We start from the raw sequence: 16,203 nt of genomic DNA on the forward strand, positions 1-16,203 counted from the left end.
AATACGTTTTCAATTCTTCCTCCGAAACATTAACTCAGCCATGCAAATAATGCTTCAGCTGCCTAAATGCAGTAACCACCTGCAGAAATGTATGACTGGCAAGATCAGCAAACCCGGTCAGGGAGTAAAAGAGATGCCTCAACGGCATACGCGGCATTCACATAACTTCCTGAACCAAATGCCAAACTCTTCTTTCAAATCTTCAGGAATAAATCCATAGACTCAACCACCCTCAACTGATCAAAAAAACAACATTGGATTATAGATGACTGGCTCAGCCTCGACAGTACAAATTCGAATCTCTTGCTAGTGTCTCTAAAGCAATGCCTGCAAATTCACCCCTAAAAACTCATATTATGGGTTTAAAAAACAAAGTAAATGAAAGGGAAGTCATCTCCAGGGATAGCGTTATAATCTCTATTGATTTGTCCTTGGTATGTTCTTTATTTCTACAGAGTCTTATGCACAGAACCATTGCTTATTATGTACTCCACTGAAACATTTTAGCCAGAGGTCCTCTGGTGGTTGTTGGGCTAAGACGTTTTTGGTCAAGTACCTCAGTTCTACAATAAATCCCTAAAGTTATCTTCCAACCACACGTGTGCTGTTTCTTCAATGAGCTAAATTGGAAAGTCAAGAAAAACACCACAACAAAATCTGGATTGTGAACAAAAATGGATTAAATAAGACATTGTAAGGATATTCAAAAGCACACTAATTCAATGAATACTCTCTAGGTGACACTACTACCAAAAGCCACAACTATCGCAAGAGCACAACCGACACAAAAAATAAATACAGATGACAAAAGCTGCAAAACACAGGTGCCAAAGTTCTAACACCAATCATAAATGTATATGACTATGTGAAACTCAAAAGTGAAAGTGACTGAAGGAGGAGGCAAGTTTTACATTTAAAAATGCACAATACCTACTAAACAGCCTATATCCTAAATATACATGAATGAGTCCGTTGGCAATGAACGGGACAGCTATGCTGTAACAGTACCCATACATCGGTCTACATTAAAATCACAATAAATGTGAACACTTTCAGTCAAAGCATGTAAACTATGAAACAGTCCCAATTTGTCTACCAATCCAGAAAACCAAAGACGAAAAATAAGCTTGTGAAACAAATTTGAGTGAAAATCAATAGACAAAACATCCAATAACTTATTGAGACCTAGAAAAAGGAACAGAACTGCACACAAACCGAAAAAAAAGACAAAATGAACAAAAAGGTGTCAATATCATTTGGCATAAAAGACCATACAAATGCATAAATAGGACAAGGGCAGAAAAACAACAACTTACAGGAAATGATTTCATGGACCAAACAATTTCACTGTTTTCCGGAATCCATTTGACACTTCCTACAGTAGTCTTAAACTTGGGCGAGTCGGCATCATTTGGTACTGGAATGTGAATTTCTACATTGTTGGCAGTGGATCTTCTTTTGAACTGGCTCTTGGCCTGTGGCGAAGAGATTTAAAAAAAAGAAAAAAATGCAAAAGTAATTTCATATCATGTAGCTGAAAGGAAAGACATTCTTTTGCGCCTGTGATTTAAACAAAAGAGCATCATACATATTTCAATAGCTCACATGACAAATTACAAGTACACACAAGGCAAGCAGAACCAAAAGATAATTTCCAGGTTCTCCTACACCAGAAAATATTCTCTAGAGAAACCATCAGAACTATAATAGTGAAAGTTGTTGTCACATGCAGCCAGGCAGAGCTCCTAAACAGATCTTTAAGAACAAAAAAAAACTGTTAATTTTTCAATGAACTGGCAGTCGTGTTTTAAGATTACAGTTCAATGGACCTACAACTGATATTTGACTGAAATTAGGTTTCTTTCTGCTTCATGACCATGAACAAGTATAATTTTTTAGAGTACCTTCTCAAGTGAATAGTAGCAACCGCCAAGCAGTTTACCTTAATTTTCAAAGCAAGGACGAAGAAAGTTATAATAGCCAGTCGCCTATTCGTGGGCTGGAGGAGGGACCTAGTGACACAAAACGGACTTCAAACAAGGAGTACAGGGCTTAACACTGACAGGTCTTGCTTTAGTACTATTACGTTTGCAGCCTCACTATGGCCAGGTAATCAGAATAGGTTGTACATGGGAGGTGGGACAGTGAAAGCACAATGTCAACTCTCACTTCAATCCGACCATAGGGGAAAACGTAAGATCAGCTCGAACTTAAAATTCTAGGGACAGGCTGAAGACCCCTTTTTGCATGTAGCATAGGGCAACTCCTCAATGGGGAGGGAAGTTCCACCATTTTTGTGAACTCCCTACGGTATTTCGTACTCAGTCAATAAGCCCACAAAATGTGCAAACCAATTGCAGCAAGGAAGTACTCCAGACATATGTATGTTCGGACAAATCTGATTGGCCAACATCTTATGTGACAGATTCACAGCTCAGCATTTCAGCCAATTAGATAAGTCAATCAGTGGAGGGATACGCAGGAATTGAAAAAGAGAGCAAGTACACAAATTTTACACTTGCATATTCAGTGCACACTTTAGACATAGCACATGGGTAAGTCTGTATTTTGTCCCCAAGGTTTTCATTATAGGACAATGTTATCAGAAAAGCAATAGTTCAGCCTTTGAGGAGATTGGCCACACTCCATCGTAAAGATTCGCTTTTTAAATAGGATACAGTCACGTGCATCACAGACCAGGACAAAATGACAACCTGACAACATTGCGTACCAACTATAATACCCAAGTAAGAGAATCTGGAAGGAAAACTGAGCTCTCTGGGTTGGTCAACGTAGAGCAGTAGGCCCCGATAGGCAGATTGTTAGCAAAATGCCACTTGCAGCACCAAAACAGGTGCTCCTGTCAGCCCTATTCCTGGCTGCCATCTGAGCATCTACTCTGTGCCATTGGATCCCTGGGAGCATGGACTTGGAGAAGCACAGAGAAGATGTGTTGGGATTTCTGTGACAGAACCACAAACCTCATGCTGAGCTACCCACCAGGGAACAGAGGCAGGTTTATCAGAGTGCAGCAACACACCAAGAGCCCTCGTAGAAAGGGAGACCGATGCTATTGCCTGGGAAATGTCCTTACTTCACCCTTCGTTGGGCCGGACATATTCCTCTCAGCCTGTACAAGCTGGCACGTTCCCATCTATCCTGACTCTAGGTCAATGCACTGTTCAATTCCAAAACAATTAAGAGCCCTATACCAGCATAGGCATCAACAACCCGAGCAGCGATCCGTAGCCAAGAAAAAAAATCATGCGAGTGCTAAATCCAGCATTGTGGGATTTGAAAACTATGCTGGATTGTCAAATTTGCCAAGTGAAGCAAGGGCGGATGTTGGCTCGGGTGAGCTGGGCCCAGGGTGCCTATCTTCAGAGGGGTGCACGGAGCTGTGTGCATTTCGATTATTTCAAAAGCTGCCTCTCTATATAGTATACCAAAATGAGGTATACTGTGCAGAGAGTCCAGGTGTTCCTTACTAGTGAAAAGGGGCTTGCTTCAACAATACCAAGGTGCTCTGTTTGCGGTAGTGTGGTCAAGCAGCCTTAGGCTGTTCAGAGGGGAGTGTTAGGCATTTATTACACACACAGAGTGAATAAACAATGCACACATTGAATAAGGAAATCCGACACCAATTTGTAAAAATAACATCGATATTTATATACTTTTAAACACCAAGATCCTCGAGATCAGGTAAGTATTTTCGGGGTTATAGATTGTTTTACAGAATTTCCAAAAATACAGTCAAACAACGGTTTTGAGGCATGGGAGAAACATACAACTTGTAGGTATACTTGCAACTGACTTAAAACAATGCTCTTCTACACTTGAGGTAAGCAAGGGCCGGGGATCAAGCAGGCACCATTAGTTCACTTTTACCTGCCCTGGTGCGTCCGGGTGCAGGGGTGCTTTACACCTCGAACGCTACAAGCGAAAGTCAATGAGAAACGCACCTGTAAGAAAAAGGCTGCAAGTGGGGACTGGGAGACCAGTCGGCAAGAACCCAAGGGCCACCAATGGTTTTAATGAAGATCGGCTGGGGGGCTCTGGTGCGTAGATGTTTTGTCAGGTGGGTCGGCAACATTGAGGCTCCACCAGTTCTTGGTGCACCAGCAGAAGAGGGAAAAGAAAGACAGCAATATGACTTCTGGCGTGGAGCTGGCCTCTGATTAAGTCCCTCGTCATGCAGGTATGTTTTGGCGGCGGTGGTGTTCGGACTGAACATAAACAAGCCTTGGTGCTTGCAACAGGCTATGGTACCCTGGGTATCGGTGCAGGGAACATCTGGGTTGGATCAGCGTCTCAAAGACTGGATAAATATGAGGCTGACCTCCTGGACACTCAGTGACCTCCTCCAGTGCTGCTGCTGCATCAGTGGACCTTGTGGTCAGTAGAAGAGAGAACTGGACAATTTGGTCGTTGCCTGCAGGCAAGTGGATCCTCCACTTCGAGGGAGAATCTGGCTGGTTGGCGAAGAGCTGGCAGGACAAGTAGAGTCTTTACAATTGTCAGGCCAAACGCAGGCAGAGTTTGGCGCCAAGTCCACAGTTCTCACGTTCTTTGGCTCTTTTCTGTCCTTCTTCTTTACTCAGACGAATCTAAGTTCCTGGTGTCAGGGGGTCACCTAAATACTCAATTTAGGGGCGTGAAGGGTAGTAGCCAATGGGCCACTTACCCTTGGGGTCACTGCACCCCTTACATGACTACTTCCTGTGGGAAGTGGGCATAACCCTGTCCCAGAGTTCATAATTCAATCTAAACAAAGATGGTGGAATTAGTCTTTCGTGGGGCACATCAGGCAGCCCACCTTAGGAGTGTGACTAGCTTGGATGTGCAACATGCCAACTTGAATAGCTAATTTCCTGCCAGTCCTGGTACCAAATGGGCCTCAGGGCAGGGGGTGACAGACAGTCTCCAGGTCTGGAGGAAGTCAGGGTTGTATATCAAAAGCAGTAGAGGCTTTGAAGCCTCTGGACTCGGTATGCAGATTCACTAGCAATCCAGTTGCAGAAGGTGAGAACACCTTCTCCAGAGCAGGCTTTGTTTCTTGACCTCAGAGAGCAGCAGGCTCTATCCTACGGGGGGTCAAAAACTTGTCTGTGGTGGCAGGCTGGATAATGCCAGTCAGCCAGCACATTAAAGGAGTAGTAGGTTTTAGGGGGCACCTCTAAGATGCCCACTGGGTGCATGTCATAATAAACCGTACTGATTCCAGTATTGGATTTGTTAAGACAAGATGTGTGATACAAGCACCATAGGTTTCAGGGAAGCCATCATGTAGCTGGGTAACTCGTAATGACCTGTGCCCAGTACATGCACTTAAGATGGCTTCCCTTTTCACTTGCAATGTCGAGGAATCAACCTAGACATCATAGGGGCATACCTGCTCATGCAGATATGTCCTCACATGTAATGCGCCCTGCCTTAGGGCTGTAAGGGCTGCTGTAGTGGAGAGTTACATATATTGCACGCAGTGTCTGTGGGCATGGCACAATGGTTGTGAGCCATGTCATGTTTTCAAAAGGGGTTGCACCATTTCACGCATCCTGCAATGGCAGTCTGCATGTGTTTGTGTGTGGGTCTCTGATAAGGCACAATACATGTTGCAGCCTTCAGTGACCCTCTTTAGTACTCATGCTCTAGGTACCAGGGGTATCACTTACTAGTTACTTACAGTAGTGCTGAAGTCCTTGCCAACTGGTGGACAATTGAACATTTGACCTTATTTTAGGGAATGAGCACTGGCACAGGGGACCTGGTTACCAGGAACCCAATGCACTTTCAGTCCAAAAACTGCATCAATACTAGGCAAAAAGTGGGGGTAACTATCTTACAAAAAGGCTCTTACCTACACTACCCCTCCCCCACCAAAAGGAAGCAAATGAGGCTAACCTTTCCCAAGACAGTCTTCATCTTCTAAGTGGAAAGGACATCTGCATTGGCACGGTCGGTCCCAGATCTGTGTGCTTCTGTAAAACCCATAACCTGTAGGGAGATGGACCACCTCAACAGTTTGGGGTTTCCACCTTTCATTTGCATCAGCCTTCTGAGAGGTCAGTGGTCAGTGTAGGAAGCTGGCTCTGTATATACTATTCCAACAAGAGGTACAGTGTACCCAAAAGTATAGCAGAGGTTAAAGTAGATAACACCTTACTCTCAAGTTCGTGGTAGCTGGGCTGAATAGTTAGGCTTATCAGAGGGTAGTGTTAAGCATTTATTGACATACTCAGGCAAGAAGTGATGTCACACACTCAAAGAATGACTCCAGACCAAATGGTTGTACAAAAAGTTATTTTGTTATTTTTAGAACCAAGTATCACTTAGTGCAGGTAATTCATGAAGTATTTAACGCGGTATGACTTTGCAAGAATACAGTATTGTTTTGTAAATGCAGTAATACCGTTTTAAGAAAGCTTTCTGTAATTATCAATTAAATACAGGCTTAGACTTTGCAATAGAACAGATAGGCAATGTAATGATACAGTTCAATGTATTGCTATGGAGAAAAGGTTAGTGACTTCCAGGTAAGTATTCAGCTTTATAGTTCAGTTTAGGGCTGGTAGCACTTACAGAGGGTCAAATAGGTAAGGAGAGTGCACCCTCAGCGGCACAGGGGCGGCCGGGTGCAGAGGTCAAAGGGGAGGTGAGGGCCCAACGTAGATAGGGGGTACTCTGAAGAGCACTGATCAGTTAGGTACCTGCGGTTTCTGGGTCAGGGCCCAGGGGTCAAGGGTAGGCACTAGGGGGGCCAAAAGCTGGCACCAAAAGCACACTTCTAGGCGGACTCCGGCGTCAGGGTGCAAAATAGGTGTCAGACTCAATGGAGGACATTGGTTGTAAAGAAATGCTGCAGGCTCGGAATAGGAGCCTTGGACAAGGGACCCAGCGACTAGAAGGCAAAGTTGGAGTGTTGCTGGACATGGGTACACTGTTGGTTGGGCACCCCAAGGCCAGGGGGCTGCGGGTGCATAGTTGTTTTTTTTTGTCGGGTGTGCTTGTCAGATCGGTAGGGGGGACCCTTCAAGATGAGGCTGCACCTGTCACAGTGGAGATCGGAGGAGGTCATCCAACTCTGGATCTCAGGTCAGGATCACCGGGGGACCTCGCTGTGGTGTTGGGCCACTCTGACATCTGCTGCAGACGTGCGGTTCCGCCCAGATCCGGTGTTTGAACTGGATTCGACTGATGGACAAATCTGGTGTTAAAGGGAAAACAGTCTTTCCTTGAAGGCAGGGCAAGTCCCCAGAGTTCTTGGAGCCTTCAGCTTGCAGGGGTTCCAAAGCAGGAGACAGGCCAGTAGAGCTGGGACCAAAGCAGTTGTCATCCTCTTCTCTGCAGCATGGCTCTTCGGTCCTTCTTCTTGCCTTGTCGAATCTGAAGAGCAAGGTTTAGGGGTGCCCCTAAATTTCAGGACTTGGGGGTGTTAGAGGGGTGTGTAGGTTGGGACCAATGGGTCCCTTCCCTGAGGTATCTACACCATCCCTTATACCACCCTCCAGTGGGAGGGGGCATGTGCATCGTCCTGTTTGGGGGAGGTCCCTCATCTTCAAGATGGAGGGGACGGAGATGTGTGCTTCACATTGCCTCCCCAACTGAGTGGTGGAGTTGGCAAAGGTGGACACACCTCCCTTCCTTCCTGGGTTTCCTGCCGCTTCTCCTGCCCAAAGTGGGGGACAGAACCAGTGGGAGCCGGCTGCTAGTAGCAGGAGAGGCTGGGGGTAGCTAACAAAGGCAGCAAGCCTTTGAAGTCTCCCCTTCAAGGACCCAGGGCACCTGGTGCAGGAGGCATGAGACCTCTGCCCAGGATGTGCTTTGTTTCAGGGCTCAGAGAGTGGAGGGCTCTCTACCCAGGGGTCCAGAAACCTGGCTGGTGGTGGCAGATGGCGGGTAGCCATTCAGGAACCACACTAGGGTTTGTCGTTGTTCAGGGGGCATCACTAAGATGCCCTCTGAGTGCATTTTATATTAAATTCAATACTGGCATCAATGTGGGCTTAATGTGCTGAGAAGTTTGGTACGAAACTTCTCAGTCTTCAGTAAAGCCATTGTGGTGCTCTGGAGTTCTTGCAAACAAACTCCCAGCCCATGTACTCAAAATGGCTTCACTGCACTTACAGGGTCTGTGATTGGCACAGACACTCTAGAGGCATAATGCTCTTTCAGCTATATCCTCACCGATGGTAAGGTGTATCCAGCCTTTAGGGCTGTAAGGCCTGCTAGAGGAGTGACTTACTTATGCCACAGGCAGTGTTGGTGGGCATGGCACACAGGGATGCGTGCCATGTCAACTCTTCAGTTTGGTCTGCACCAAAACAGGCAGCCTGCAATGGCAGTGTGTGGGTATTAAGGTGAGGGGTCTCCGAGGGTGGCATAATACATGCCGCAGCCCTTAGAGGTCCTCTCTGGTCACCGGGCCCTTGGTACCAGGGGTACCTTTTACAAGGGACTTATAGGTGGCCCAGAGAGGTGCCTATTGTGGAGACAAAGGTACAGTTTTTTGGAAAGAACACAGGTCCTGTGAGCCTGATTGGTAGAGACCCAGGGCACACTCAGTCAAGTTGGCACCATGTATCTGGCAAAACGTAGTGGGACATCCATGCAAAAAGGGGCACTTTCCTACGGTCAGTTAGAACAAGGAGGTGGGTGTCAAACAAGTATGAGTTCAGCTTCTTCAGGGACCAAACCACAGAAAAGGCTTCCCTCTCAATGGCACTCCAACACTGTTCTCTGGGTCGTAACCTCCTGCTAATGAAAGCAACATATTGGTCTAGGCCATCATCAATGGTCTGGGATAGGACCGCTCTGATCCCATGTTCAGAGGCATCAGTCTGTATTATGAACTGATTGGTATAATTTGGAGCTTTCTGAATGGATGCTAAGCACACTGCTTCTCTCAACCAAATCATTTATTTGTAGGTGACAGGGGGTGGTAAACTTGTAGGTCACCTCACCTTCAGTCCACGTGGCTGGACAGCTCCAGTTCCAATACCACAGAAGAAGAGGAAAACACTAGGAACCTCTTCCCTAAACCTGTACCTGGAGGTAGGCCAGGCCCCTCCAGGCACATAGAAGAACTAGAAAATCCAGAGCAGGAGCTGGAGAGAATAGCCAGCAGATTGCCCCCCCCCCCCCGAGGCTGAAATCCTGGCCATAGAAAGAGAAAGGGTTCGTTGGACCAGGCAGTAAATGGAGGCTACTGAAACAGATATACAAACCCAGACCAGTTGAAGCAAGAAAAACATAACCAAACAGATCAGCCCCTCTCTCGATAAATCGGTCCAATTATAAATTAAATTTGTGTTTGAAATTCTCTGTAGAAAAAGAAGGAAAACTGCAGAATTAATGTAAATAAATATAAAAGCAACTAACCTTGATCATGTACTCAATGCGGCTGTGGGAATGTTTTTCAATTACTGACTCGATCCAGATGAGAGGTTTCACCTGCAGGACAGAAACGCGGCATTAGTCAATGCTAATAATCAGCACTGTTGCTATGTGGTCATGCACACACTTCAGTGTGAATGTTAGCAGGAAAGTGGAGCAGGATGACAACACACAAGTAGAAAGAGGCATTCTGCATCAAATTCCTAGTAATTAGGTATCCCGTTTTATGGTATTTATTTTTTGACATTCCCTTTTGTATTTATTTATATTTATTTTTTGTCAACTTTATCGGTATTTAACCATATTTATTATGGGTTTTGTAAAAAAATAAAGCTGAAACTGGTATATTTCCACATTTATTTAACCAATAAATATGCAGTCATGCTTGAATGCCTGCCGGGTTTCAGTGATACGAACAACCGCAGAAGATAAATCAATGTACTTATATGTAAATATGCACATTTCAGTATCAGCCTTGTGCACATCAATTGCTGTTTAAACCGCTTTACTAAAATGTCTTTCTTTTTTGACTGCCTTACCTATCAATCCACACAGTTATTGGCCTGGCAGTCATGCCAAAGTGTATTTAGAAACACTCAAAAAGCACCCAATTCCGATTTTATCCACAATTATAAATAAATACAGACATGAAAATAAATGGTTTTCGGTCTGTATTTATCTGTAAAAGTCAGTACAAACGGAAAACAAGGAGCCTTGCTAATAATATACTATGCAAACAGCCCACACCACAAAGGGGTTTGACCTGAGTTTTTCACTTGTCAAGCAAGTGATGAAAACAAAAAACCCTATCTGGTCAAGAATTGTTCATAATTACGACAAGAAATAAGCACACAAATGACACCCCGGAATGGGACGTTAGATGAGGAACAGAAGATGCAGCCATGATTCCCACGGCCTTGACTGCTGTCAGCCTAACGATTTAGTTTTTAAATGTACACAGTTGGGCAGTACATGATACGCTCAATCCGACACCAAGGACCATGTTCTGAAAGCATGGTACACTTTGGAAGAATACATCTTAACAAGGAACCAGAAAGTTTAGGTGACAGGTCCAAGTTCAGAGGGCCACCAAGTTGTGTCCCAGGGGAAATGATTGTTGTCTATGATTAGGACTTTGGTTTTGTCTGTGTTGAGCTGGAGACAGCGGTTTTCCATCCAAGCAGCGACGGTGCTCATGTAGTTGGTGAAGATTGCTTTGGCGGTGCTGGCTGAGTCGGTAAGAAAGAGGATAAGCAGTGGGTCGTCGGTGTAGGATACTATCTTGATGCCATCAGCTTGGACTATGTCCGCGAGGGGCGTCATGTAGACGTTGAAGAGTGTCAGGCTGACAGACGATCTTTGAGGGACTCTGCAGATGGATTTCTTTGATTCTGAGGTGTAGGGGGAAAGTTTAACTCGTTGAGTTCTGTCCATGAGCAAGGAGGATATCCACGTGGTGAGGATCAGTCTACAGATACCCAAATGCTGAAGCTTTCTGAGTGTCTTGTGGGAGACCGTATCTAAAGCTGCGGAGAGGTCGAGGAGGTTGAGTGTGGCTGTATCTCCTTGGTCGATGATGCTTCTGTCATCGGTGGCCGCAATGAGGACTGTTTTGGTGCTGCGGTTGGTCACAGCAGTCTACTAGTTGATGGAGTTCTAGGGTGTCTGCGAGTTGCGTATTGATGGCTTTCTCCATTACTTAAGCTGCAAAAGGCAGGAGGGAGATGGGTCTGTAGTTGCTGAGGGTGTTAGGGGTCCACTGTTGATTTCTTCAATAGGACATGGACTTCTGCATTTTTCCAGCAAGACGGGAGGGGGGCAAGGTTACGGAGGTGTTAATGATAACGGTGAGCGCAGGGGAGATGATGGTTCTTTCAAGAATGTATATGAAGTGTAGGCATGGGTATGATAGAGCTCCTAGTTTAAAGTAATCATATGGGCGGTGGTTTCTTTATTTCAAGAGGGGCAACCAGTTGCTTAGCTGCTGTTTGGCGATCAAGGAGGTGTTCGGCTGGTCGAGGGAGTTTATACTGGTATTCTGTGGGCCAAAGAAGATTGGAGAACACCATGACGTGGTGAACATTTCTTTGCTGCTATTGGAGCTGGGTTAGAGTATGAAAGTTAGGTCCTTTTTCTTTGCATTTCGTAGTTGGTGGTGGCAAACGGTGAGGGCAGCTTTGTATGTGGGTCTTGCGGTGGTTTTTTTGTGGTCACCTATTTCTCTCGAGTTGTTTACACTGGCGCTTGCACTCCTTGAGGTCGTTCATGAACCACCTGGGTTGTTATTTGTTTTTGCAGGTCTTGTTTGTGGTGGGAGCAGCGCGGATGGCGCAGTAGGCGAGCCATTTATTGAAGAGCTGGGTGTCAACATTGAGGTTCCCGGTGTTGTTGTGTGGGCATTACTGTAGAGTTTATGTCCAATTTTTATTCGGATATTTTGAGCCAGTGTCTTGATGGTGCTTTGGGTTTTCTGACTGGGTGGCTTGGTGGGCGAGTATCTTGAAATGTATGATGTAGTGGTTGGACCATGTGAGCAGGTTTGTGTGGGTGGTTCACTTGTAAAAGCTTGCAGCCAAGTACCCACACCTAGATATGTTTTCTGTTGCAACAGGAGTTTCCAATGAAAAGTCAAGAGAACCAGACCCATGCCAGAGTTCCAGTATGACAACAAAAATAATCTGTAGTAAATCTAATGGGGAATTTTATCGGCTAGCCTGAAATGCTTTGTGCCTTCCCAGATCTTTGTTGGATACTGTTATGATATTACATGTTGAATGGGAGTTTCCAGCTTTACACAGCAACCTCACCTTATTTTGGAACTATGAATTTCTAAAAATAATGCAGCCTCCCTCAGAGAATTAATGTAAGTTCTAATCTGCGAGGCACGAGAGAATTACCACCGCTCACATATTTATTGATTTATGGGTTTATACCGCACTAGAATCGACTCCCGAAGGAGTATCTCCGGTGCCCAAAACACCAGAAGCACAATTTAAAGGAGCAATCATTTTAGAGATGAGCTATTTCTGAAACACGAAGGTTTTCAGTTTTTTTTCTGAAGATCAGATGTTCTGGGCATTGCCTGAGAGACAGGGGGAGCTTGTTCCATAATGTAGGGCCGACCACTGACAGAGCTTTGCCGCCCTGTCTTGCCTTCTTACCTTCTTACAGAAGAGAGCATGTGTTATGAAAATATTGTGGGCTTTGTTTCAGCTAAGAATAATTTGAGGGGAACAACAACACAAGTGTTTTTAAAGGCCAGAGGTAAGCCCCAGAATTCCAGTAACTCCTACCATAAGTGGCTTAAAGCCACAGAATTAAGCCACGGAAGGTGTTGGGTGCCTGTCAGCAGACAATAATGCAGCAGAGGGGACAAATAACAGATGCATCCAGTTCTGGAGAAGAACATTTTACCTTTTGTTGCAGCAGGAATAAATAGTTGTGGCCACAACAATTATTGACAGGGTGACTTTTAAAGAGCATTGTATTTTGAAAGTACCTTGCCAAATGTATTACTATTAACGGACCTGGTTAAGAGCAAAATATAGATCTGAAAGTGACACTTTAGTGATAGATTCCTTACCTTAGAATATCCCCAGGCGTCAGACTGGATCCGGAAAGTTTTGCTAGCAGTACCCCTACACGTCAGTAGGTGGCGTCGTGCGTCTCCGCGTCCGTCGCTGTTGTCATATGCGCCGAGATGGCGTCACAGAGACTACTTAGGCGCCACCCATGCGCACTGACTTCAGTTCTTTCTTTTTCCGCGACAGTAAGCGCAGATCCGGTTAGAGCACGAACATCAGTCATTTTTTTACTATCTTTCTGTGACTTTTTGTCTCGTGTTGGTTTTCTCTGGTGCAAGTAGGGATGCCTGGTTTTAAGTCCTGCTGGACCTGCCGTCGCAATATGTCGGTGGCGGACCCTCACGACGTCTGTCTCTACTGCCTGGAGCGTGACCATGACTCCCGGTCCTGTCTGGACTGTAGGGCTATGGCCGCGAAGTCCTTGAGGGAGCGGCGCCGGAAGTTGCTTGAAGTTTGGCACTCGTCCCCGCCCCGCTCGAGGTCCGTTCATGTGACTGCTCGCAGAGCCGTCATCACCCCTCTTCGGGATCCAAGTCTTCACCCTCGGATGGATTAGAGTAAGAGACGACACAAAAAGAAGTTGAAGAAGCGTGTTCGCCCTCCGGCGTCCCCCCGTCTGTCCTCTGATGCGGACGAGGAGGACATGGGGCTCCACCCCTGCGGCTCCTCTGGAGCCTGGGAGTCCTGCGGCCTACCCGCCTTACCCGGGTCCATCGGCAACTCTCGAACAAATGCAAGAATTCCTTGCTGCCATGGACCGGTTGTTTAGGCCTTCGGGCCCCGCGGTCCCGTATCGGGATCCTGCTGGTCCGTCGACTCCTCAGGCAGGTCCAGCCCCGGCGCCTCCAGTGGCCCCGGAGCCGCAAGATCCTGCGCCGCTGGCTCCAGCCACGACGCCAAGAGGTCCCATGCTATGCTCCGGCGCCACAGTGGATACCGCTGGTTCCGCCACTGCCCCGGTTCCCAGATGGTTTTGTCCCCACCTGGGATCCGAATTGGGACACGGCCCCAGCTCGGCCACGGCCGGCGCCGTATCTTCCCTCCTCGATTCCTGCCCCGCCCCCGAGGCCTGTGCCGACTGCACCGGCAGCGGAGGACAATTGGGAGGGATCGGAGGACCCTCATGCTCGTCAGTGTGATTCTGAGCAAGACTGGGTGGATGATTTGGAGGAGGCCGGAGGCCTTGACGTTTCCTCTGATCCGGGGTTTGTGGAGGAAGGTGCCTCGTATACTGTGGTGCTCAGTCGGGCAGCTGAGGTCCTTAACCTAGATCTCCCCACGGTGACCCTTACTGAGGTGCTCCAGTCGGCGCCCACTTCATCCGAGCCACTGCTGCCCTTTAACAATGCCCTCACTGAAGTCTCGTTGGGCACTTGGTCGCGGCCGGCATCAGGGGCTCCTGTGGATAAAAACGTTGCAAGGCATCATCGCCCGGCGCCGGATGACCCTGCCTTTCTGACCACCCACCCTACACCTGAGAGTCTAGTCATTCAGGCTTCAATGTCCCAGAGTGCTTTTCCCACGGCTCCGCCAGGTAAGGGCTCTAAGAATTTGAAACAGTTTGGCAAGAGGTTGTTCCCTTCGGCCAGCTTGGGGCTGCGGTCGGTGAATATCGATTGCCTTTTGGGCCGCTATTCCCACGTGGTGTGGGATAGTGTTGCTGAGGTGTTGCCTCAGTGCCCGTAGGAGGTCCAGATTATGCTGTCTCAGGCTGCGGCTTAGGATAAGGACGCGGCTCGGTTCACCATTCGTTGTGCCTTGGACACCGCGGACTCCCTCAGTAGGGTAATTTCCACGAGCGTTGCGATTCGTCACCACGCCTGGTTGAGGTACATCGGTTTCTCCCTGGGCGTCCAGAGCTCGCAATTGGACATGCCTTTTGACAGCACCCGCCTGTTTAGTGAGGAGGATGACACTGCACTGGAGCGTTTTAAGGACTCTCAAGTTACGGCCAAGTCCTTGGGACTTTCCAACACGTGCCCGGCCACGTCTACCTTTCATTCCTTTCGTGGCCATGGCAGAGGCGCCCCTGCCCGTTCGTTCAGCCAAAAGCTTGCGCAGAACCAAACTCAGCGCAGCCGTGCGCGTGGAGGCTGCAGGGGTGGCTCCGGGGGCTGGCGTGAGAGTCAGTCAACTTCTGCCCGCTAAGTCCACCTCAAAACCTTCCTAGTCTGAGCTTCAGGGCGCACACCATACCTGTGGGTGGCAGGATTCGACATCACCTTCCCCACTGGCGTTCTGTCCTTCCTACAAGTGGGTGCTGCAACTCGTCCAGAGGGGTTACTCCCTCCCCTTTGAGTCTACCCCCCCAGCCATGCCAACTCAGTTCCACCGCATGTCGGGGGATCACTTCGTGCTTCTCCAACAGGAAGTTATGGCCCTCTTGGCCAAGGGGGCCATCGAGCGCGTTCTTGGGCCAGAGGTAGGTTGTGATCGCCTCCTCCTGAAGGAGAAATTCAAGATGTTGACTCTGGCTCAGGTCTTGGATGCCCTCGACCCTTGAGACTGTATGGTAGCGTTGTACTTGCAGGACGCATATTTTCACATCCCCGTCCTGCCGTCCCACCTGTGTTACCTGCGGTTCACGGTAGGCCAGGAGCATTTTCAGATTGCCGTGCTCCCCTTTGGCCTTACCAGCGCCCCTCGGGTGTGCACGAAAGTGATGGCGGTGGTCGCAGCTCACCTGCGCAGGTCAGGGGTGTCAGCCTTCCCCTACCTCGACGACTGTCGTCACCCACCTTCAGACTATGGCCGACTTCCTGCACTTGCTGGGTTTCTCCATCAATGTGCCGAAGTCGCACCTGAGTCCCTCTCAGAAGCTCCCCTTCATCGGAGCGGTTCTAGATTTGAAGCAGTTTCGGGTTAATCCCCTGAGCAGCGAGTCCGGGATATTCAGGCTATGATTCCGATCTTTCAGCCTCTATCCCGGGTTTCAGTCAGGATGACCCTCCGGCTCCTGGGCCTGATGGCCTCCTGCATCCTGCTAGTGCAACATGCCAGATGGCATATGCAGGCTCTGCAGTGGGACCGGAAGTTCCAGTGGGCACAGCATCAGGCTCTGCTCCTCTGGACATGGCTGGAACAAGTTCGATCCCCGATCAGACTGCCTCTTCGGGAGGATCTTCTGTCGCAGCAGGAGGGGAAGGTCCTCCACCCGAACCTGTCTAGCCTCCACCTCCATGCATGGAGATTGAGCGGGGACAGTTGACAGCTTTCGATCTTCCTC

At 47.8% G+C, this 16,203-nt stretch overlaps 1 protein-coding gene across 1 annotated transcript in view; it reads right to left on the bottom strand.

The window, feature by feature from the left end:
- Positions 1-16,203, bottom strand: part of LOC147673237 (AP-1 complex subunit mu-1) — a 112,973-nt gene that overhangs the window by 23,044 nt on the left and 73,726 nt on the right. The window contains exons 8-9 of the mRNA XM_086947038.1: positions 9,379-9,450; positions 1,317-1,475 (exon numbers count right to left, since the gene is read on the bottom strand). Coding sequence (XP_086803164.1) covers positions 1,317-1,475; positions 9,379-9,450 — 231 coding nt within the window. The remainder of the gene's footprint in view (positions 1-1,316; positions 1,476-9,378; positions 9,451-16,203) is intronic.

This window comes from Lissotriton vulgaris, chromosome 12 (assembly GCF_964263255.1).
Source record: "Lissotriton vulgaris chromosome 12, aLisVul1.2, whole genome shotgun sequence".
NCBI lineage: Eukaryota > Metazoa > Chordata > Amphibia > Caudata > Salamandridae > Lissotriton > Lissotriton vulgaris.